General features: G+C 26.9%; 2 protein-coding genes across 2 annotated transcripts; both read right to left on the reverse strand.

The window, feature by feature from the left end:
* Window positions 1-1,615: 1,615 nt before the first annotated feature.
* LOC112602905 lies at window positions 1,616-10,597 on the reverse strand. The gene is made up of 8 exons (XM_025351258.1): window positions 10,482-10,597; window positions 9,484-9,654; window positions 8,176-8,363; window positions 2,708-2,858; window positions 2,455-2,591; window positions 2,271-2,402; window positions 1,989-2,054; window positions 1,616-1,915 (listed from the first exon to the last, which is right to left on the reverse strand). The coding sequence occupies exons 1-8, from the start codon at window positions 10,555-10,557 to the stop codon at window positions 1,742-1,744; spliced, it is 1,095 nt and encodes a 364-aa protein (XP_025207043.1). The 5' UTR covers window positions 10,558-10,597; the 3' UTR covers window positions 1,616-1,741.
* A 5,610-nt stretch (window positions 10,598-16,207) lies between these two features.
* On the reverse strand, window positions 16,208-23,646 carry LOC112602904. Its single transcript, XM_025351256.1, has 8 exons — window positions 23,503-23,646; window positions 20,767-20,937; window positions 19,726-19,913; window positions 18,300-18,450; window positions 18,085-18,224; window positions 17,892-18,023; window positions 17,507-17,572; window positions 16,208-17,440 (listed from the first exon to the last, which is right to left on the reverse strand). Exons 1-8 carry the CDS (start codon window positions 23,576-23,578, stop codon window positions 17,252-17,254), a joined length of 1,113 nt encoding a protein of 370 aa, XP_025207041.1. The 5' UTR covers window positions 23,579-23,646; the 3' UTR covers window positions 16,208-17,251.
* Window positions 23,647-24,390: the final 744 nt, after the last annotated feature.

Raw genomic sequence — 24,390 nt, forward strand, 5'->3', positions numbered from 1 at the left:
TTTTTAACTCTTCAATTTCTAATGAAAAATGTGCACGTTGTATAAGTTTTATAATAGTTTTAGTCGCTTTTGATACTTCATTTACAGTTAGAGGTCCGACGAAAAGAGAAGTATTGTTCCGTTTTGATGACGCATTATTTTTAAATCGTAATAAATACGAAACTAGTAATTTAGTCAGCGACGAATATTTATTAATACCTAACGACACGTCTTTTTTTGAGGTGCACACAACTATTAGTGCGGTCTTTTCTTCACTTTTAACGTCACTAACATATTCCATGTTTTTTGTGTATGAAATTGAACATTTAAACGATTTACTCTCCAGCCATGCCGAATCATGCCACCACTGAGTGTTATATTTTAGCTCGCTAGGCGTACACCCCGCGACAATACGTCTGCCGGATTGTTGTTCGACATCACATGCCCCCACTCCGCGCGATCGGTCAACGTATGGATTTCGCATACTCGATTCGCAACAAACGTCTTCCATCTACTCGAATCCGTGGATTATCAATCTAATGTGACAGTCGAATCCGTCCATAAGTATCGTCGTCATATATTCAGTTTTAGTGCAGGTATGATTACGTCTATTAGACGCGATAAGAGAAGCGCTGCACATAGCTCCAATCTGAGGATTGAAATAACTTTCACTGGTGAGATACGAGACTTAGCACATACCTACTAATTGCGATTTAACGATGCCGTTCGTATCTGTTGTGCGCATATAACGGTATATGTGTTCGGTGTCAATTCCAAGGATGACAATAAGATGCATCTCGGTCAAGGGTCTTCGCCGATAAGACAGAGAAGTGTCTTGATGGACCCTACTCCCCCCGTAGCAGTATAGAGCAAATCGGCTGCCGCCGCGAACAAATGCATAGATTTTACTGTATATACTTTTTAGTCTTCTCTGGCCCATCGTCGTCATCGTATGATCGTTGTTTTTATACGCGTCGCGTCGCCATTTTTTCCCGTCGATGGCACATGGTTTTTTTAAAGCGATTGTTGTTTTGTAACGGATTACAATGTTTTTTTGTCAATTTTTTGCACAAGGGTGCACTCAATTATTTTTATATCACACGCCCGTTCGAGTTATATTGGTGCGCGGGCACCAATGGGATCATCGAAATCCTTCTCGATGCGTCGGGCACTCGACTTATGTTTTTGGTCATTTCAGTTATTTAATATTATATTTGCGGTCAGATCTTCATCGCGTGGGTCACGGAATCTGAACAATCACTGTACGGTAACGTGCTATTATTAAAAGGTGATCACGATATTTTTTACCATTAATTTTTATATTATTATATTGTTATTATTATATTATTATTATATGCATAGCCGTATTGACTTGTAAGTTTTGGTCAAATATTAAAAATTGGAATTATATACTAGGTGGGCGCCTACACCCTGATATTAATTATTTTGTAATATATTGCTATACGAATGTATTATTTTATTATTAATTATTTATAACTTCATGTGTGTGGTGTGCTGTAAAATTATATTTGAATACAGTCCACTATTATTATAATATACAAAACCAGAGTTTTTATTATTTTTTTTTATTATTATTAGTATTACATTAATTAAGCACTACAGTGCACACATAACATCAGTAGTTACATGAATAAATAAATGTATTTAACTATAACACATTTATTGTTTTAATAGTGAATGAATATAAAATATTCCAAATTATAATAAATAACTATTTATATTCATGTTGGATTGACATCATTTAAGAGAGAAGAGGACAGTTTCTGACAGGGTCTTGACTTAAAAAACCAGTTAACATCATCGTAAATGTTATATACTCATTATTATTATCACATTGACATTTAGCAGTTGGATCGATTGTATCAATATATTTTGTTACTATTCCTTTTGCCGGTAAATCTCTTGCAAATCTACCCTATAAATAATAAAAAAAATAAAATAAAATTTCAAAAATTAATTTATACTTTATATATTTTATAAAACATTACTTTTTGAAAGAATGATTGAGAATTATCAGCACACCAGTAAACATTGTAGTGGTCAGATGTACAGAACTAACAATGTTCAAACAGATTAGAAAAAAAAAATGTTATAGTTATTTGCTTGAATAACACATTTTACCTAACACATTTTTTTTTCAAAACAAAATATTTATAACTAATGCATAAGTTATACTGATTAAAGATAACTAAAATCAATTTTTATTGTGTCGTTTATTTTAATATTTTAATGCAGATAAATAAAAACATGAATTACTATTATTTGTATACTTTTTCAAATGTCACGGCACATGTGGGTAGATACTCAATCGTTGTGTCATTTGGTGTCGGACACGCTGAAAATTCGAGATAAATTTTGTCTTTCGCAATTGTTGAGTTTTTTAAAACATTTGCGAACGTTGTCTAAAAAATTAAATATTATTAAAATGAAGTGAGTACTTTATAAATACTTTACCAAGGAATTGTTTGAAAATTTAGTATTATATAATGGAACGATCCCGTCTTTAAACTGGTCATTGCATGGATTAAATTTATAAAATCCAATTATATAAAAATCCATTAGATCATTCATCCACTCATCAAATTTGAACCCTATCAAACAAAACGATAAATACATTTGCATTGTAGAAATATTGTTAATATAAATACAAATTAAATATTCCTATAATTATGGGTTTATTTATTAGCAATTTGCATTTACTACTTACAATATGGATTATTAGGATGATGACTATAATATATCATGTAGGTTGCATTCACATATAATCCAACTTCGGAAAATGCAGATTTTCTTTTTAATACAGTAACATATTGTTTCAAATTTTCATAAAATGTTTCATCAAAATTACCATCTTCACTCTAAGGATAGTAAATAGTAATTATATCAGTATTTATTACATTTTAACTACTGATATTCTTTTGACCATATTGATATATCAATTAATATTTTTGAACAAAATACTGTCGTTGGTAACTAACTATAATTTATATATCATAAAATATTTTATGTCCTATCAAAAAAATGTCTAAGTCTAACTGAGAATAAAAACTAGCTATTATTCATATTATAATCTATGTTTAAGAAAGTACTATTATAATTTATTATATAAATGTTTTTTAGTTATTTTTTTATCGACATGTTAACATTATTGCAAAGCTGCACTAAAGTTATATTTTTCCTTTTTATTGGTTGCAACCAAATTGAAGTACCTATGCTTGTTCATAACTTTTAGTATAAACAGCGTTTTGTGAAACAGTATTTTCTACACATCTGCATACGAATCATAAATATAAAAAGTGATTACAAGTACTTAGACTTATATTTACAGATCCAACTACCGAACATAAATTCTGCTCTAGTACAAATAAATGGCTATTAAAATTTTTGTTTGTAATAAATATTAATATTAGGAGTTAGGATGGTTTAATTTTTCTGGTATGTTTTTTTCTCGATGTCTCCATTTTCTGATTAAATTATAAATTAACTATCATTTTTAAATAAATAATTCCAGTCAATATGATTAAACAATGAAATGTAATCCAACTGTAGTTTACATAATCATAAAATCATTTTTATATGCTACTAAACAATACCCGAGTCAGCTGACTCTACATGATCTACCTGAGAATACAAGAATAGGAATTATCTGTTAAACACACTAAAGTATATCCTATTTAGATTAAATATTACCTACATAATATGTATATGTGTTATATATTTTGTGTTAGTTTTTTTTTTTTTTTTTTTTTTATTAGAAAATAGCTACAATAACAAAGATTATTGGCTTTCAAAGAAAATGTTTATATAATTTACATTTTAGTACAGCATTATATCAGGTTATATAAATTAGCTGATTTTAACTAGTTGAGGGATTTTTTCATTGTTGTCTGGATTTGAACCAAGTACTTCGTAGCGCCTGTCAACAATTTGAAGATTGAATCGGAAGTCTGTGTAGATTCGGCAGTGGTAGATAATGTGTTTGACTGTGAGAATTTCATCACATGTGAGGCATAAGTCAAGTTCCGTTCTGTTCATGAGATGTTCGTGGGTCAACCATGTGTGTCCTACATGGAGTCAATTTATGATTACTTCTTGACGTCTGGATAGTAGGAAGTTTGGCCAAGGGAGGATCGTTGATATCGTTTCATTAAGTTTGGTATGTATCGGTAAATTAAGAGAAGAGATCCTAATTGGGGTTTTTTAATTTCCATCTAGGAAGTGATGTATTGGGTGAAGATTTACTAGAAAGTAGCTGTATTTTAATTGGTAAATGATCGCTTTCATATAACTCGGGTAAAGTTGAACAAATTATACATTGGGCGAGGTATGTGCTGCATAAAGAAAGGTCAATCGATGTAAATATGCCGTTTGCAGGGTTTAGTTTAGTAAGTTCGCCTTTAGTAAGGGAGATAATGTTTTATTCTCCAGAATTTTTTCTATTTGTTTCCCTCTTGTATCGGTGTCGTCGGATCCCTAGTACGCATCGTGGTTATTGTAGTCTCCTAACAAGTGAAAAGGAATGGGAGTTGGTGGATTATGTTTTCAATTTTGTAGGCATCGAATCGTTTTTAATTTAGTATATATACATATATCATATTACAAACAGTTATGATGGATTCAAGTTGAATGGATACAGCTACTGCTTCGATTATTGATTTCACTGGTATTTCGGTGCTTGGATATGTGAAGCGAACTAGTATAGCAACTGATCCACTGAAGCGGTTACAAACTGTTTTGTTAGTTATAAAGACGTTGAATGTTTTGATTTCTGGAGTGAATTTGTCTTTTCAATTTGTTTCTCGAAGGCATAAAATGGTTGGATTGTGATTTATATTCCATTTAATCATGTCGGTTTATATTATTAAGGAAAATGGTCTCATTGGTTAGAAAACTTTAAGGGGGCTGAACATCGTCCAACAGTTCAGTTGGATGTTTGTTATTTATTACGTTTTGATTGTGTGATAATTGGGGATGGCTGAATGTATGAGTGTTTGTCGTGTTGGCGGTGGACATTTGTTTATTACATGATGCAGTTGTGTGTCTTACTGCATTGAACAGGAAACATCTGATCACGTCATCTGTGAAAAATATTCCGAAAGATTTTTGGTGACAGTTGTGTACTAACGACCCGAGGAGTTTATTCGTATCTTCTTGTTTAACAAACTCTGTCAACGGAATCTCAGGATATGGTCATATCCCTTAATGTTTATTCCGGCTCTTACATGGTTTATTAGAGATACTGTGATTATGTTAATATTTTTTAACGCGTTCAGGATTGCTTGATTTGGAATAGAAGGACAATGTGATTTTTTAGTTGGGTTGATTAACCAGCGGATTGGTATAGTACGATCGTGTATCGTGATAGTATCAGATTTTTTGAGTTATGTTTTGAGAATAATTTAAATTCAGAGGAAAACACAAAAACGGTTATTTAAAATTCTTGATATGTAGATTATGTTTTTCGGGGAAAATCAATTTTCTGATTGCCGGTATATAATCGCCTTGTCGAATGCTGTCAATAGAGTTAAAGACTAGTGTTTGATCTCTAGATGAAGTATTTTCAATTTAGGTGACATTGGCAATACTAGAAGTCTGATTGTGATTGTGCAGTGTGTTGAGAGGGGTGTTATTGGAGTCCATAACGATTTCGTTTGGTTTATTAGTGGTGTCGATGTTGTCATTATTAATAACGGCGGAGATAATCGAGAAAGTCGTAGAGGTGGTAAACGGTGTGTTTATATGATGAGGAGTAGAAGTAGTGAGTGACGGTATGCTGTTGTTGTTAATGATGATATTTTGCTTGACTTTATGTTTTGTTTTGAGTTTGATGAGGTGTAAATAGGAGTAGGTTTATTTGTATTTTTGTTTGTGTTTTTAAGAGTTGTCCCACAAGATGTTGAAATATTCTTTTTCTATGGAGATTTTGTTAAAGGCGATTTGTCTGTTTTATCTTTATTATTCATCGCGTGGTTTGGACGCTATTAAATAATAGTCAATAACATATTACTTGCTCATCGGCCGTCGACGTAATTAACGGAGCACTATACTTACATTGGAAGCTATTAAAGATGTGCAGTCGCGAGAATTACACATGTGTTTAACAGTCGGAGGTTGAACGTACCAGTGGCGTGTTGACCGATTTTGAAGGGCAGATGCCCGATATTTTTAAGTGGGTGCTGGGTTGGTGGGTACTGGATTTAGTAGAAATATTATTATACAAGACTACCTGACTACATCATCTGAATTAATTTGTTATTTAATAAGAATAATAACTTCAATAGTTATAATTATGCTAAGAAAAGCTATCTAATAGTATACCTACATATAAATAACATTATACTGTGTACATTCTACGAATAAGCAATAAATTAAAATAAGAAATTATAGTATTATGCTAGTGACTATGAGGGCATCGGCATAGATTCCGGCATAAGCATTGAGAAATATTATATTATTGATATAATCTATTTTAGAATCATAAACTGAAATATCCAGGTTTCAGCCGTTTAAATAAAGTAATTTATATTGATTTAATAAAGGCTCTTTTGTTGTATATAGTATGGCACAGGTCATGGTAGGTACTGTAAGAATTAAGGTAGATTTATTCAAAAATGAATTGCCCGATAAAAATTTCACTTCGCCACGCCACTGACACGTACTATTAGTTTTATATCGATGTTATCGTTATTGTATGGCTGCTTCAGATTTACATGCTACTTTTATTGGGTGCGACCAAATTACATAATATGTATCTTGCACACGATAAGAGTGCAACGCGGTACGATTCGAACGCAGTACGATTACCGCCTAATAAGCTTTGCTAAGACTCTACAAATTAGCGGATTGATAATATAAAGTCCCAGCAAGCTCCCCCCTCCAGTGTCCGGCAAGACCAGGCCATTAGCTATCGTGTCGGCCGACAAGCTTTTTATATTACATACTAGTTTTGTCTTTTTCCAACGGTCGAACTGAACGCAACGTTGTGTTCGTTTGTCCTGTGTGATGAATCAAACCTCGTATGATCACTAGGTGTCAATTTTCAATTTCTACAATTACTTGTGCACGGCTTTTTTTACGGGTTCGAGTCATTGTTCCATCAAGAGATCAAATCGTTGTTGTTGCTTTAGCCTGTCAAGTCATATCAATTCATAATTTTTCCACACGTGGTCAGTGGCAACTTAAATTTATTTGTATATTGCGAACTTAGTGTTTGATAATTCATGTTTATTATTTACATCTTTTTTAAATACATTGCGGTACTTGAGGTCGTTGTACCCAAGACCATATTTATTTTATATTGTTATATTATATTTCACATGTTTATGTTTATGTTTTGGGTGTCCGAATCTTAGTGCTTAATTAAATTGTCGTAATATATATATACTCAGGTATTTCGGCACTGTAGTAATTGTAAAATTTATTTAATTATAATTCTGTTCATTTTGTGTAGGTAACCCTTCCTCCTCCGTCAAACTCAAAACGTGAGTCGTTCTCGCTAACCGCGATCTCATAAGTAAAAGCGGAATGACAAACAGACGTTATTATTTGCAACCAGGGCTTCCATTTGAAAAAAAATTTGGTTATACGTTACTTACAATAAAAACATATTCAACTTTTGCGTTTATCAATATTCATAATAACAATTGTTATTATATTTTATAATTTATTAATTAAATAATAGAAGTTAATTTTTTTTTTTATGATATACTATGTATAACATTTTGCGTTATGTTTTGTTTAATGATATACATATATTTCTTTAATCATTGTGTTTTGTTTTGTGTTATTTATTTATTTATGTTTATCGTTTTACGTTATAATTACGTTTATAAATTTCAATCGTTTTTTGTCAAATATAACGTTATAATCATAACATTATTATAACGTTTGCAAGCCCTGTTTGCAACTAAACACGATCTAACAAATTGAGATTTTAAAAGGAAACAACCAAAATATATTAATCCGTTGAATTTTTAATTTAATTTAATTACATTTTTATTTAACTTTTAAAGTTATTTTAGTTTTTAAATCATTCTTTCACTTTTATACTAATTGTTTTTAGTAGGTTTACTCCATTAACGTTTAACATAAAATGATTCTTAATCTAGTTTATGGAATATAAATAATATTTATTTATACTATTATAAATTATTGTTTTAACAGTTTAATACTTACTGGGTCATAATTTAAATCCTTTAGAATTAACCCCGTTACATTATAACCATTTAGATGAGTTTTTAAATCGAGTACTTTGAGTGCTGTATAATTTGATTTTTTAGTCACATTAATCCAAGAACTTTGATTAGCGTAACCAATATATAAATACAATGGCTTACCAAATTTATAAAGATTAATTATGTTATCTGTAAATAAAAATAAAAATTTATTTATGATGAAAATAATATAGTATCTATGATAAATGTCAATCATTCATTGATATAATTATATGGATAATTTTTTTTTACTACAATATATTTTTATTAGTAGAATATTATAAGATAAATTTACTAAAAATATTTTTTAAGCATAAAATATTTGATGAATGTATTAATTGTGAATAATTGCACCTATTTTACATTGATTTTGATCACAAATTTTATTTATTCTTAAGTTATAGTACCTAAAAATATTAATAACAGAATGAAAATTGTTTTTAATTAAAGGTTGAAAAAATTAATTTGATATATTTAATGAATAAAAGTTGATGAACATAAAAAATTATATACATAAATATAAATACATTTTATACAATAAATAGGCAAGATATTAAAATCAATTAAAAATATTGTTGTGTTTAATAAAATGTATTATAATATTATAGAAAACTGCGATACCAAAAGAAAAGTTTTAGTAAATTTTCAACTACAAAATAGTTTGTAATTTTTTGCAATTTTAACGAAATTCATTACGTATTAACTTCAAAAGCATATAAAAATAAAAATTGCATATGTTTTATTAATATTTTTATGTAAGGCTAACATTTGTGGAATCTTGGTCTAAAGTTTCAAGAATTTTGACCAAGCAAATAGTTTCATTGATATTATTAGAAAGAAAAACCTAAAAAAAAATGTAATTTAATATATTTAATAAAATTTAATAAAAACATCAATAAAAATAACATATTTGAAAGTTGTAATGTTCGATGAAAATATTAATATAAATATTTTGTTTAGTTTGTTTCTTTTTTCAATAAAATTAAATTTGAATTTTATACTCCTTAAAATACAAAACAAATCTCATTTTATATTCAAAAATATCCCAATTTTCAGAATCTATTTAATTTATCGTTAACTTATCCACACACACAAAAAAAAAAAAAATAGACATTATTATGTAATCAATACATAAATTGACTAGCTCAGAATCTAAAAAATACAATTACTAGTATCTATATTCTATATACATATAATATATATATATATATCTGTTTTCAATTTGTAAGCAAGACTAATAGCCATTTTTACAATGATAATTTTAACTTACTTCTATCTTTTTCTGATATTAAAACATTGAATTTACTATCGAAATTTATTCCATCATAAATAAATGAAGTACAAGCAACGGGTAACGAACTAATTGCCATGGGAGTTTTTGAACAATAATATCCATATAAATCATAGTCACCTGCATACATACATGGTAATATTCCAAGATCTGAAAAGTAAAAATAATAAATTCTTACTACGTCATACGCAACTATAGGTATTTTAATTGTAGTATAAATAGAGTAAAATTCGTAAAAATACCTCATTGTAACTTAAATCATCGAAAAATTAATTTTGATTAAATTAAAATTAAATATATGCTTTAAAGAAAAATGTATACAATTTTAGAAATATCTTATTTTTCAAGTTAGTTTATTGTAATTTAATAATATATCATAGGAATTAAAATTTATACGTAGATTATATTATTATCTTTCTAATAGGTCTATGCAATGACGTATTTAAAATATTAAAATTTTTATTGTGCTTTTTCTGATTTTATCGTTAACATTAATAAATATCATACTAATAAAAATGGGTAACTTGATGGTTAACATTTGCTTAGGATTGGCTTTACACTACGGATAGAGAACAGATTTGTTGCCTGGCCATGTGGATTTGATAGTAGAGCAACATCAATAAGTTTTATAAACATTAAGCTTTAGAATGAATATGAATAACTGTGACTCTAAATGGAAACCAGGTTTCTTATGATATTCAATGTATTGTTACATTTTACATGAATCCTAAATGTCGGTGTGGCACAACCAATTTACTATAACTGGTACTGCGTAAAATATTATTTCACGTGAATCCATTGAAAAATTGTAAAATACAAATTGGTGGAGAAAATTTAACTGTTCTCAGTCAAATAATACATGATTTAAAAAAATTGAGGTACTTTTGCGGCACAACGATATTGCGTATAAATATGATTAATGTAATTGGTGCACTTTCAATACCTAATAGTATAATAATTAAAACCAAATTCGTTACTTGACGTATTATTAGCGTCGCAGGTAAACAATTGAAATTGAACAACAAAAAACATAAGTAATATAAAACTATTCATTTTTTTTTTTTTTTATATAATAATTATTAATATGATAAGATTTAAGTATACTGCAAAACGTACTTTTTGTTATTTAACTAATTAAACACTTTCAACTAACGTGATATATTTTAAAAACTACCTCGTAGATATATTTGAAATAGTCATAAAATAAAAATGTTTATACAACTGTACAATTAATCAAACAAATAAAATAAAAATCAATAAAACATATTACATGGGTACATAATGCCTGCGAAGATAAGGTTTAGTTATAAAATATATTAAAACAATTAATAATTTAATCATACACCTATATACATATATATAATTATAAATTATATGAACTAATATAGTTTAGTAGTTATATAATATATTTGAATAAGAACATTATCTCAATTATATGAATAAATAAAATAAAAAGAGAATATTAGTGTATTATACCTACGATAAATAATAAATTATTAAAAAATTATCGAAATTCTTGGCAAAGGAATCATTAATAAATTTTGTGCACAAGATTCCTGAATTTATTTTAATCAAATAATAGGTAACTTTTCTTTTTTTTTTTTTTTGATAGCTTCTAATGTAACTATTATAGCCCAACAATTATACAAGATAAAACTACATAATATAATTTAAATACATTAGAAAGTAATAATAGTAAATATAATATATTAGATAATATAAAATAATGTTAGAGATAAATATGGATCGAAGACTCACAAAATGAACAATTGTTTTGGCAACGCAATTCGCTGAAAAATTGTATAATTAGCCACAAAATAATAGTGCCTCCGGAAATTTCTAGAGTTTTATGTAAATTTTAATTCAAATACTCACAAACAAAGCAAATCAACTACTCACAGAAGTCGTATTGTATTTATACTATTTATCCTTGTTTTTTAAATCTGATACTAATTACAATATTTTATTAGTATTAGTATCATATTGTATAGAATATGCCACATCCATATTGTGTAATAGTATGCGATAAATGCTTATTTCACTTCTCGTAATTTCACTATTTACACAACATTAAATTTCACGAAATGGATATCTAAACTACACTTAACAAATCTATTTCCGTAGTTAAATGCCAACTCACTTTTATCTTGTACAATTGTTTTAATAAATAATCAAAATTAACTGCAATTATGTTTTTATAAAGATAGTTTTTTTCTATTTTAAATAATTCCTCTGTAGTTATATAACTAAAGTATACAAATACGACACTATATATAACTTTAGATAGAGATCAAGATTTACTTCTGCAAGATTTGTGAACAGAGCAGTTGTCAAAAATAATTCGTATCGTCTCAATATTTAATCGAACTCAGATTAAATTGTAAGAGTGCAGAGTATAAAACTAATTTCTGCCTTCTAGTAGGCATTTAATATTGTGTACACCCTCTGGCATGTCGCGAAAATTATATGTTTCTTTATAATCTCTATGTAATTGGTCTAATTTTCTTCCATTGAAAGTCTGAAACAGCCTGGAAATGGTATCGTGGTGAACACTTAAAAGCATTCCATTGAGAATTCTCAAATGTCGGCAGAACCAAAGTTGAGAAAATTATGATGAATAAATCTAGTCGTCAATAATTTTGGACATGATGGCTCATGGAATTCTGTGTATATTCACACGTATGTCTAGATGACTAGGTTGTATGATTAATTGTCACTAAGAATTGAACATTATCTTAGTTCACCACAGTATTTCTCTGACAAATGAAATATTCACATCTCAATATTTTTTGATTCATTTATATTGAAGAGCGTAGCTAACTTTTTTTTTTTAGATGTTACAATTTGCTTTTTACTAAACGATCGTTAAATATATTTTAACTATTTTACAATAATATTTACTTTCTCTATACAACAAAAAATAAAAATCAATACATTTTTTAAATAAAATTTGTAATTTCATAATTTTATTAACCCCAAAATTTTACAATAGACTTCATACACGAGTACTGTCAAGTAAAAAACAAATACCATAGCTACACGCTTATATCAGTTCAACCATGATATTTATAACATCGTATAAATGTTTTCGGAGAATAAAACTTTTCCATTTTTGAATACATCTTATGTAGTTGTTCCTAAATAGAGAATACTCCAATTTTTATCAGTACTTCTCGTTATTTTTCATATTATTTGCCATATTCGTACGCAATAATACTTTATTTTTACTTGTTTCACATATTTTTAGAAACACAATTCTATTATATAAATTGTAATAGTATCTGGTATACAATACATATTTATTAGTTATAAACAGCATTAATTATAGGTTCATTTTATTATGAAGATTTTCAAAATAATGTTTGTGCAGTTTGATAAAAAATGTATGACTTAGTCTAAACTTATATTACTTAATAAATAAAACAATTATTCTTTGTTGCATTTTTATCCGGTTTAAAAAATATTAAAGCATAACAACATTATAATAATATTATATTTAAAATCATTATGAGTATATGAATAATCATGTATAGATTGTTAAAAGTTTCATTAAAAATGTATCTATCCAATGAATTTTTGATCGGTATTTCTTTTGGTTTTATAAGTATCGCCGTAATGTATAGTAAAATGCACTATTATATCAACTGCTGGTCTACCTATTCATTTGATGATGATTTTAACCGGCAAAAAAAGAGGATTTAAAGGTAAAAAAAATATATATATATATTATAATAGCTTGGTACACCTTAATAGATGTTTTTCGTTTTTTGTTTTTGACATTTCTTTACGTGTTTTATAACTTTAAGGAATACATTTTAGAAATTCATAGTGATTTATAAGTAAATCTCAATATTTCTTTAAAAATGGGAGTGGCAACAAATTCTAAATCGATTTTGTGAATAACTGGTTATTATTATTTTCCGATATTTAATAATAATATTTGTGTATATTAGTATATTATTAAAATACATGATTTTCACACTTTTGAAGTAAGGTAGGTAGGTAAACATGATATACATCATAAAAATAAAAAATTCATTGCAATATGATCTAAAAAGTAATATTATTCAAATACACTGTTAGAATGACATGGAAGAGAAATCTATTGACACGAATTTCCTAGTAGCAATAAAAACATACCTGAAAATATTTTGAAAATGCTTAACAAAGTAAATTAAAAAACCTCATTTATGGAGTAACAATTTAAAACATTACAAGTTTCATTTTTTTTTTTTTTTTTTATTTTAAGTAAATATATTGTAAAATATTTTTTGGTTAAAAATGTCTTGTATAATTCAATACTTTCTAGAACTGTTTGTAGGCGAAAAAGAAAGTCAAACATCTAGAGTAATACAAGTACTTGACATTAATTTAATTTCCAAAAGAGCGACAGTTTTATACGTTATATCGAGATTTATGTTGTATAGAACTTCGATTTACCACAAATTGACTGTAAATTTGAATTTATTTTACTTTAAATCTGTAATGAATCAAAAATCAGCTTGGCCAAAGTTACTGATGAAACTTTACTTCATAATAATATATTAACTTTTTAGATGTTATAGTTCCCTCACGTTTTCATGTTAAAAAAAAAAATAAAAAAAAAAAAAAACATTATATCACATATTCTTATTGTGCCCAAGTGTATAGATTTTATATTTCTTGTTAAAAAAAAAAAAGAAAAAGATATCATAGTTAGATTTCATTAAACATAAACGATGAAATTAAGAGTGTCGACGTTCTTTTACCTCTCCGCTCTTCGTCTAATATTTGTTAAAACCTATATATTATTACGATTTATTCGGGATCGCAGATGTAGATTTATAAATACAGATTATGTTTACCTTCCTTGGAACACCGGAGTCTACATGTGTAATTTTTACTTTTAATGATGATATTCTTTTCGTACTTGACGTACTGAAGTATAAATATTTAGATATATTTTCTTACCTGATGGGTGTTGAAAACCGGTTGCTTTAATAATTAAGATGTGAATTTAACATGCATTAAATGAATAAAATAAGAATAATAGTTTGAATAAGATTTATAACATTAGTTTAAACAAGATCAATTTGGATTGTTGAATTGATACTCTTCTTGCTTTTGAGAATAATGGCGGTGAGCTTCTGTGAGGAAAGACTGGTGACTGGATGTAGACTACTCGGTGTAGACATGACTGACTTTAATGTGAGACTGGGGATACTACTTATAGACTTGATCTTTTACTTGTTGTTCCATTTTAATTTGTTATTGTTTATTTTTTGTAAATACATTTGAATTACAAAAACGTGTTTTTTATGATATAAAGTACTAAACAAATAAAAATTATATTATTACTAATTTAATTATGAAGCTTTATGGCATAATAATATGAATATCATTACAAATCAGAAATCTCGAAAGATAAATAATGAAATAATATTGATGCACAAATAACTATTGAGTTATTAGTTTTATAATTAACAATATTTTAAAATGTAAGCAAGAATTTAGGATAAAAATTGACATATAACAAAAGCAAAACCGAGACGATATTTTTAAATTGGCGATCAAATTATACTAAATAAACTATTGTTCATTTAATAATATTATTATTTTAATTTATTTGATTATAAGTTGTGAATACTATATTATTATTATTATTTTAACAATATATATGCATATAAAGTGTTAATTTCAAAATATTATATTAAACTTATAACTATTTTTTTTACCAGATAATTCATATTTTTTTCAAGTACGTTATACTTAAACTAGACAATAACTGTACTACAATAAAACAGCATTAAAATAAATAAATTGAATTATTTATTTTTTTTTTTTTTTTTTTTTTTTTTTTTATTGAACTTAAGCCCGGCAACTAGGGCCATTAGCTGTTTGTAAGGGTTACGTTGTAGGTTGGTATGGTAGGTTGTATTTTTTATGATTGTTACGGTTGATAGCAAACACGTGTATGTGTGGCAAGGTTTTTAACCACTATGATCCCGAGTGGTCACCCATCCGGGAGCTAGTAGCTGTGGTCGTTACTTACTCTCAGTCGCATTCCGCGACTGGTAGCAGCCAACGCGCCACGCCAAGCCACAGAATTATTTATTTAATTTATCTGGTTGATACATTTCTAAAGAAGATCCTTCGTAATTTCGTATTATGCTAATTTTCTATAAAACTACATACAACTTACCATTAAATAATTGCAAATTCCTAATTTCTTATGGATAAACTTTCAGTTTTTAGACTATTGACAGTCAACAATTGTTAATATTGTAATAACACAAAAATAAGAGAAATTAAAATTGAAAGTAAGATATTCAAAATTATTATAAAAGGGTATTTGTTATGAGTATGACGTGGCCGGACTGACACAAGGGACACAAGCCTTGTATGTAAGTCCGGTATTAATAAATATTGAATGTTCTTGTTCTTGCGTTATTACCTTCCTCCTGTTCTTCGGAGGGTTCTCGAGATCGTGTTTCGAGAATATGACCAAATACACCGTATGTAAATTAAATATTAAAATATTTCGTACTGACAATAAGTATATAGGGCATGCACCTTACCTGGTTCGCCGCGGTGTATACCTGTAGTACGATCCTCAGAGAAAGATATAAGATAATACAAGTTGCGATATGACTTAAGGAAAATTTAAATTTAAATAAGAAAAAACAACACTGATTTTATCTTAGAAAAAGAAAGAAGTCCCGCTGTCGCCCGCAGTCTTGAGTTGTAGGGTGTGTGATGGGTCTTGGGAAGAGCTCCTGCTCGTTTGTGTGATGCGCCTGCACTGGGGAGAAAACGACGTGGTCAAGACCAGCCAGAGTCGCAGGCGGCTCCATCAAAGGCCTCCGTGTCCTTCAAGAAATAGGCTTTCTATCCGACGACGGAGAGCCTCATTGGACCATCCCTTGTCTTTGGCGGCACATGAGAATAAGTCAAACACTTTGCGCCCTATGGTCGCAATAGCGTTTAGGTTCCCACGTGACCGAACAATGTAGATCGTATTCTCTCATCAGTGACAAAAGAGGATTATTGGTTTTTTATTGAGGGCTATCTGCGTGCGACAACTTGACCGTTATTTTATTTAACGAAATGATAAAATATACAATAAATTATGATGTGTGAGCATATCATTACAATATTATTTTATAAATTAATACAACATGCATAAATATTAGTTTCTCTTTAATTCGAAATTCAGAATACCGAGCAGAAAGTTTGATTCACAGAAAGTTTTTTTTATTCGAATGATTAGGGGAAACAATTATTTGAATTAATAATTTAACCCATTGTAAATCATAAATAGGTACCTAGTTTTTTTACACATTATGTATAATTTTATTAAAAACCTGTTATTTTACGAAATGAATTGTTGTCCACATTCTGTTCTATGGCGTTTATAAGTGAGTGACAAAATTTTATACTTAAATGTTCTCAGTTTTAGACTTACCACGTTTTAATAGTGTTTAAAAACACTTTACTCATTGTAGAAATAAATGATGGGGTTAAACGATAAATTAAAGGATTAGAGACATTTTTCCATTATTACTACATACTGTTATTATTTTTACCATAGTTGTAAATTTTCTTTGATTTTTTTTTTTTTTTAATCTTTCATTTCACAACTAAATTGGGATACTCATTTTTTATTATCATAATCTTATATACATAAATTAAAGTAAGTAACATTTATTCCTTCGATAATTAGACTGATTTAAAACAATTCCGAATTATAACAGATAGATATAAATATTTATGTTTTAGTAACTTGGTTTAGTTTTTGGCAGTCTGTGATAGGAGCTTGATTTAAAAAACCACGGAATATCATTGAATAAGTAATAAACTGATTTTGATTATCACAACCACAATTTCCAGTTGGATCACTTGTATCGATATATTTTGCTACTATTCCTTTTGCGTTTACGTCTCTTGCAAATTTACCCTATAAATTAAAAATAATACATAAAATCAAGCATAAAGAGTACTTGATATTTTTAAAAAAATTTACTTTTTGAAAAAATGCATCAGCATTATCAGCACACCAGAAAAGATTATAGTTGCCAGGTTCACAATACTAAAAAATTTTAAACGTATTAAAAAAAAAAAAAAAATCATTATAAAATTGTTGACTACAATATTTTTAAATTAATAGTGCTTTTATACCTAACATATGATTATCACAATAAATAAAATATTTATATCTAATTTATTAGTGTTCCTGATTGTAGACAGATTGTAGGCAATATAAACCAATTCTAATTGTGTTGTTTATTTTAATTTATTTTTGTATTGATAACGTCTTAATAGTAAAAAGTAATAAAAAACATTAGTTGATTTTTTATTTCACTTTTTAGAGGATTAATCAAAATATTGAATTAGTAATATTTGCATACTTTTTTATATGACACGCAACACGTGGGTAGATTTTCGTTCGTTGTGTCATTTACGGTCGGGCTCAATGAAAATTCAAGATAAATTTTGTCTTTTAGCATTTTTGAGTCTTTTAAAACATTTAGAAATTTCGCCTGGAAAATAAAATATTAGCAAAAGGAAAAATATACTCCTAGGTATAAATACCAAATTTACCAAGGTATTATTGGTCTGAACATTACTGTCATTTAATGGAACGATTCCAGTTTTAAACTTGTCATTACATGGATTAAATTTATCAAAACTAATTATATAATAATCCATAATATTATTCAACCATTTATCATAATCGAGCCCTATCAAACAAAATTATGAAAAAAATTATTCCTAATTATAGGATGGTTGATAAACTATTTGAATTTGTTACTTACAACCTGGAGCCTTAGGATTATTTCTATGATAAATCATGTCGCTTGCATTTATAAATAATCCAACCTCAGAAAACACTGAACTTGTTTTTAATACAGTAACATAATTTGTCAAATTCTTGTAAAATGATTCATCAAAATTACCATCTTGAGGCTAAGGACAGTAAATAATAATATATCTGTATTTATTAAATTTTACTGCTGATAAGGTTTTGACCAAAGTGATATATCATTGTTATCTAACTATAATTTACGTATCATAAAATATTTGATGTTCTATCAAAAAATATCTAAGTCAAACTAAGTATACAAATTTGAAATTAACTATTATTCATATTAAACCATATATTATGTAAAATCTATATTTATGATAAAAGTTTTGTAATTTATGATGTAAATATTTATTGAATTTTTTTTTTTTCGGAATGTTAACGTTATTGTATAGCTGCAATAAAATTATGTGCTTTTTTTTTTATTTGTCGCAACCAAATTGAAGTACTTATGCTTGTTCATAACTTTTAGTATAAACAAGGTTTTGTGAAACAGTATTCTCTACTCATGTGTATACCAATCATAAATATAAATACCGATTACAAGTACCTAGACTTATATTTATAGGTCCAATCATCTAATATGAATTCTGCTCTAGTACAAAAAAACGGCAATTAAAATTTTTGTTTGTAATAAATATTAATATTAACAGTTAGGACAGTTTAATTTATTTCATATGTTTTTATATTTATGTCTCCATTCTCTAATTAAACTATAAATTAATAATTATTTTTTGAAAAAATGAATTCCAGTCGATATTATTGAACAATGAAATGTTATCCAACATCCAACTATTGTTTACATATTCATAAAACCTTTTTTTATATCCTACTAAACAACTAAAGAATACTTGAGTCCATTGGGTCTACCTCATCTACCTGTGAACACGAATTTATGTGTTATTCATACTAATTTATATCCTATTTATATTATACATTTATAATATAAAATGTATATTAAATATAATAGATTTTATGTTTGTTTTTATGTCGAGTTGTTATTGTTATTCTATGGCTGTTTCAGATTTAGGCGCTACCTTTATTTTGGATGCAACCAAATTGAATGTATTTTTGTACACTTTACGAGGACTGAAAATTAAACGACATATTATTTGCAACTAAACATAATCTAACAAATCGTGGTTTTAAAATTAAGCAATCAAAATTTATTAATACATTGAGTTTTTAATTTAATTCTATTCTTATTCAACTCTCAAAGTTATTTTAATTTTTAAATCATTCTGTCAATTTTATAATAACAGTTATTGGTAGTTTTACTCCAATAACGTTTAACATAAAATGATTTTTAACCAAGTTTATCGAATAAAAATAATATTAATTTTTACTATTATAAGTTTTGTTAATAGTTTAGTACTTACTGGATAACTATTCAAATTCTTTAGAATTAAACCCGTTATATTATGTTTATCTAACATATTTACTAAATTGAGTACTTTGATTGTTGAAGTACTTGCATTTTTAACCTCATTCATCCAATTCATTTGTTCAGCGTAATCAAGATATAAATACACTGGCTTACCAGATGTACAAAGACTAATTATGTTACCTGTAAATAATAAAAAAAAAAAAATAATCCATAATGAAAATTATATAGTATTTATTATGAAAGTCAATTATTCATTGATATAATCACATGTATAATTTTTTTTTTTTTTTACTACGAAATATATTTATCCTTTGAATGCTATAAAATAAACTTACTTAAAATATTTTATAAGCATTAAATAATTTATTAATGTATTAATCGTAAATAAACGCATCTATTTTACATTGATTTCGATCACAATTTTTATTTATTCTTATACTTATAATACCTACAAATATTAATATTAGAATGAACAGTTTTTTAATTATAAGTTGAAAAAAATTAATTTTATATATTATATGAACAAAAGTTGATAAACATAAAAAAATAATATATAAATAGGCAATGTATTAAAATAAATTAATAATGTTGTTGTGTCTAATAAAATGTGTTATTTTGCTAATTGAAGTAGTTTGTTACATTTTTAACTTTAAAAGCATATGAAAAAAAAAAAAAATTGCTGTAAATCTGTGAAATCTTAACCTTAAATTACAAAAATTTTGAGCAAGCATTTAATTTTCATTGACATTTTAAGAAAAAATACTAAAAAAATTTTAATATAATATACTCCTTAAATACAAACTAAATTTCATTTTACATCCAAAAGCATCACAATTCTTGAGAGTCTATATAATTTATCGTATATCTATTCAAACAAAGAATAATTATAATATACGCTATGTCGCTATACATACAATGATCTACCCGGAATCTAAAAAATACAATTACTAGTATCTATACCTATATATATATTTTTTTTTGAAATTTATAAGCACAACTAATGGTCATTTTTTCAGTGATAGTTTTAATTTACCTTTAGCATGGCCTGGTAACATAATATTGAGTTCATAATCATAATTGAATCCTTCATAAACAAATGAAGTACAGTTAGATGGTAACAAACTAATATTCATGGTAGTTGTTGGACAATAATATCCAGAACTATCAAAATCGCCTGCATACATACATGGTGATATTCCAAGTTCTGAAAAGTAAAAATAATAATTTCTTACTATGTTATACGCAACTATAGGTAGTATAAATGGAATAAAATTCGTAGACATTTTTCACTGTAACTTAAATCATCAAAAAAATTAATTTTTATTAAATTAAAATTAAATGTATGTTTTAAAGAAGAATGTATATAATATTAGAAATTTCTTATTTCTTCTTTTTTATTTTAATTATTGATCTAAAAATCTAGTTTTTAAAAAAATACCAAGTATATTTATGATTAAAAATAAATCAATTATTCAATTTGTATAACTTAGGATTGAATATTTTATACATTGCTCAATGAAATCAGTTTTCTTTACACTTAATAATCTTTATAAAATATAAAATTACAATAATTTTTGAAAATATTTGAACGACGAACAATCATTTCAATATTATTCTATTGTATTTTAATAATATAATATAGGAATTAAAATTTATACGTAGGTTTTATTATTATCTTTCTAAAAGGTATTCGCAACGACGTATTTAAAACAGGGCTTGCATTTGAAAAAACAATTTTCTTTTACGTTATACAAATTTTGAGTTTATTGTTATTCATAATTTACCGTTATTCAACTTTTTCGTTTATCGTTATTCAGAATTAAAATTTATAATATATTTTATAAATTATAATTGTTAAGTTATTGGTAATTAATTATTTCATTTAATGATATACTATATTTAACGTTTTGCGTTATGTTTTGTTTTATGATATATCATATATTTTGTTAATCGTTATGTTTTGTTTTGTGTTATTTTACTATTTATATTTATCGTTTTCCATAATAATTACGTTACAGGTTTTTTGTTTATTATAACATTTGCAAGCCCTGATTTAAAATAATTACATTTTTATTGTGCTTTTTCAGATTTTATCGTTAACATCAGTAAACATTCTACTATTAAAAATAGGTAGCTAACTGGCTAACTTTTACATAGAGGGTTAGCTTCACATTACAGATAAAGAACAGGTTTATGCGCTGGCTATGTGCACTTGATAGAAGAGCGACATCAATGAGTTTTAAAGTGTATGAAAAATAATGTAAATGTGTATAAACATTAAGCTTTAGAACTACTATGGTCCATGAATAACTGAGATTATAAATGGAAACCAGGTTTCTTATGGTATCCAATGTGTCGATATATATTACATGATTCCTAAAGGTCAGTGTGACCCAACCAATTTACTATTACTAGTACTGTGTAAAGTAATATTTCGCATGAATCCATTGAAAAATTTTATAATACAAATTGGTGGAGAGATTTTAGCTGTTCTCAGTCGAAAAATAAATGATTTTAAAATTAAGGTACTTTTACGGCACAACAATATTGTGTGAAAATACGATTAATGTAATTGTCGCACATCCAATATCTAATAAATTAATAATTAAAAACAAATTCGTACACAAACACACGGAATAATGCAGTTTGATCGATTCGCAAGCACCAAAAATATATCGAAATTATGCACTAATAAGACAAAATATAGTAATATGGTGAATTGCAATAAATACATTTTAAAATTAATTTAATAAGTGTAAGTACTTTAATGGCACGTTTGAAAATCAAAATGATAATAACATAATATAATTAAAATTTTTAATTTACTGATAACCATTCTTATAAACTGTGTATCAGGATTATATAGTTCAATATAATTTGTTATGTTATGTGTGTGTGTAAAATTCAGCTAATGATCGGTGACAAAATATATGAAACGTAATAAAATATTATTTAATTATATTATCAATAATGAAATAGAGAACGTTTCCGGGTCAACCAGTAAGGTCAGCCTTAGGCTAGGATCACACTATGCGTTTTGTCGGCAACCGAAAAATACTATCCCGATTAACCGCAATCAGGACGATCGATCATACTGTGCGTTTTATCGGTAACCGAATACATACAAATGAGATTAAAAAGCCCGAAAATCGTTTTTAATTTAAATTTAAATTTTAAACTGATTTTTTATTTAAACGAAATGTATCTAGTATTATAAGTAAAAAAATAATAAAAAGGTTGTGTAATTAGAATTATTTGTTTTTATTTAAAACGTGTATCAACTAATTATACTAATAAATAATAATATACATCTATAATATAAATAAAATATAATATATATATATATATATATATGTATATTACAAATATATTTTAAGTTTTTTAATTATTTAAATTTAAAAATCATTATTAATTATTCATAAAATTTTCAATTTCGGTTACCGATAATCCACACAAAAAATGTGATCGGACAAATTGCATTGCATGTGTTGTGCTTTACATCCCGAAACGCAACCGGACGGTTGGGCCGCAACACGTTGCGGTCGCTTCCCGACGGTTTTTAATCGGTTCCGTAAATCGGTCTAGTCTGGCCCTGATAACGCGTTTTATATTTAAACCTATTTTATTTTAGAGTGTTGCGGTTTGGCTCCGGTTGATCGGGAACCGACAAAACGCATAGTGTGATCCTAGCCTAAGGAATTAAGAAAATAATTTACATTACATAAGATATACATTAATAACTATATACTTTAGTTTAACAATTTATTACTTGACGTGTTATTAGCGTTGCAGTTGATCCATTGAAATGTTAAAACAAAAGTCATAAAGAATATAAAACTATTCATTTTTTTTTTTTTTTTTTTTTAACAATGATAAATATGACTCAGGTATATTGCAAAACGTACTTTTTGTTATTTAACTAATTAAATACTTTTAACTAACGCGATATATTTCATAAACAATCTCGTAGATGTATTTAATGTAGTCATAAAATAAACATTTTTATAAAATTGTACAAATAATTAAATAAATAAAACAGAGAGCAATAATACATACTATATAGGTACATTATGCCTATGTAGACAGGGTTTAGTTATAAAATATATCAAAACAAAGGCTGTTTTCAAAATTAAAATATTTAAATCATACACCTATATAGATAATTATAATGATGAATTATATGAATTAATGTCATTTAGCAGTTGTATTTGAATAAAAAAATAATGTCAATTTTATGAATAAATAAAATAGAAATAGAATATTGTTGTGTTATACCTACGATAATTGAAAAATTATTGAAATTCTTAGCGAAGGAATCATTACTACATTTTGTGCAAATAATAATAGTGAACATAATACATTAGATAATATAAAATAATGTTAGAGATAAATATGGATTGAAGATCCTCAAAATAAATGAACAAATGTTTTGGCACCGTAATTCGCTGAAAATTTGTATAACTGCTCAAAATAGAACATCCCTTACGGAAAATTCCCGAATTCTTCATTGATAATACATGATATAACTTTTTACGCACAGCTTAAGTATATTATATCTTGACCCTCAATTTTACGTACTCTATTATCATTTAAAAACTAGATAGCGAATATTTATAGTATTAAAGGTAGTGTTAAATTTGTCAAATTTCGTGATATG

Source organism: Melanaphis sacchari, unplaced genomic scaffold, assembly GCF_002803265.2.
Source record: "Melanaphis sacchari strain LSU unplaced genomic scaffold, SCAv2.0 Contig91_pilon_pilon, whole genome shotgun sequence".
Taxonomy (NCBI): domain Eukaryota; kingdom Metazoa; phylum Arthropoda; class Insecta; order Hemiptera; family Aphididae; genus Melanaphis; species Melanaphis sacchari.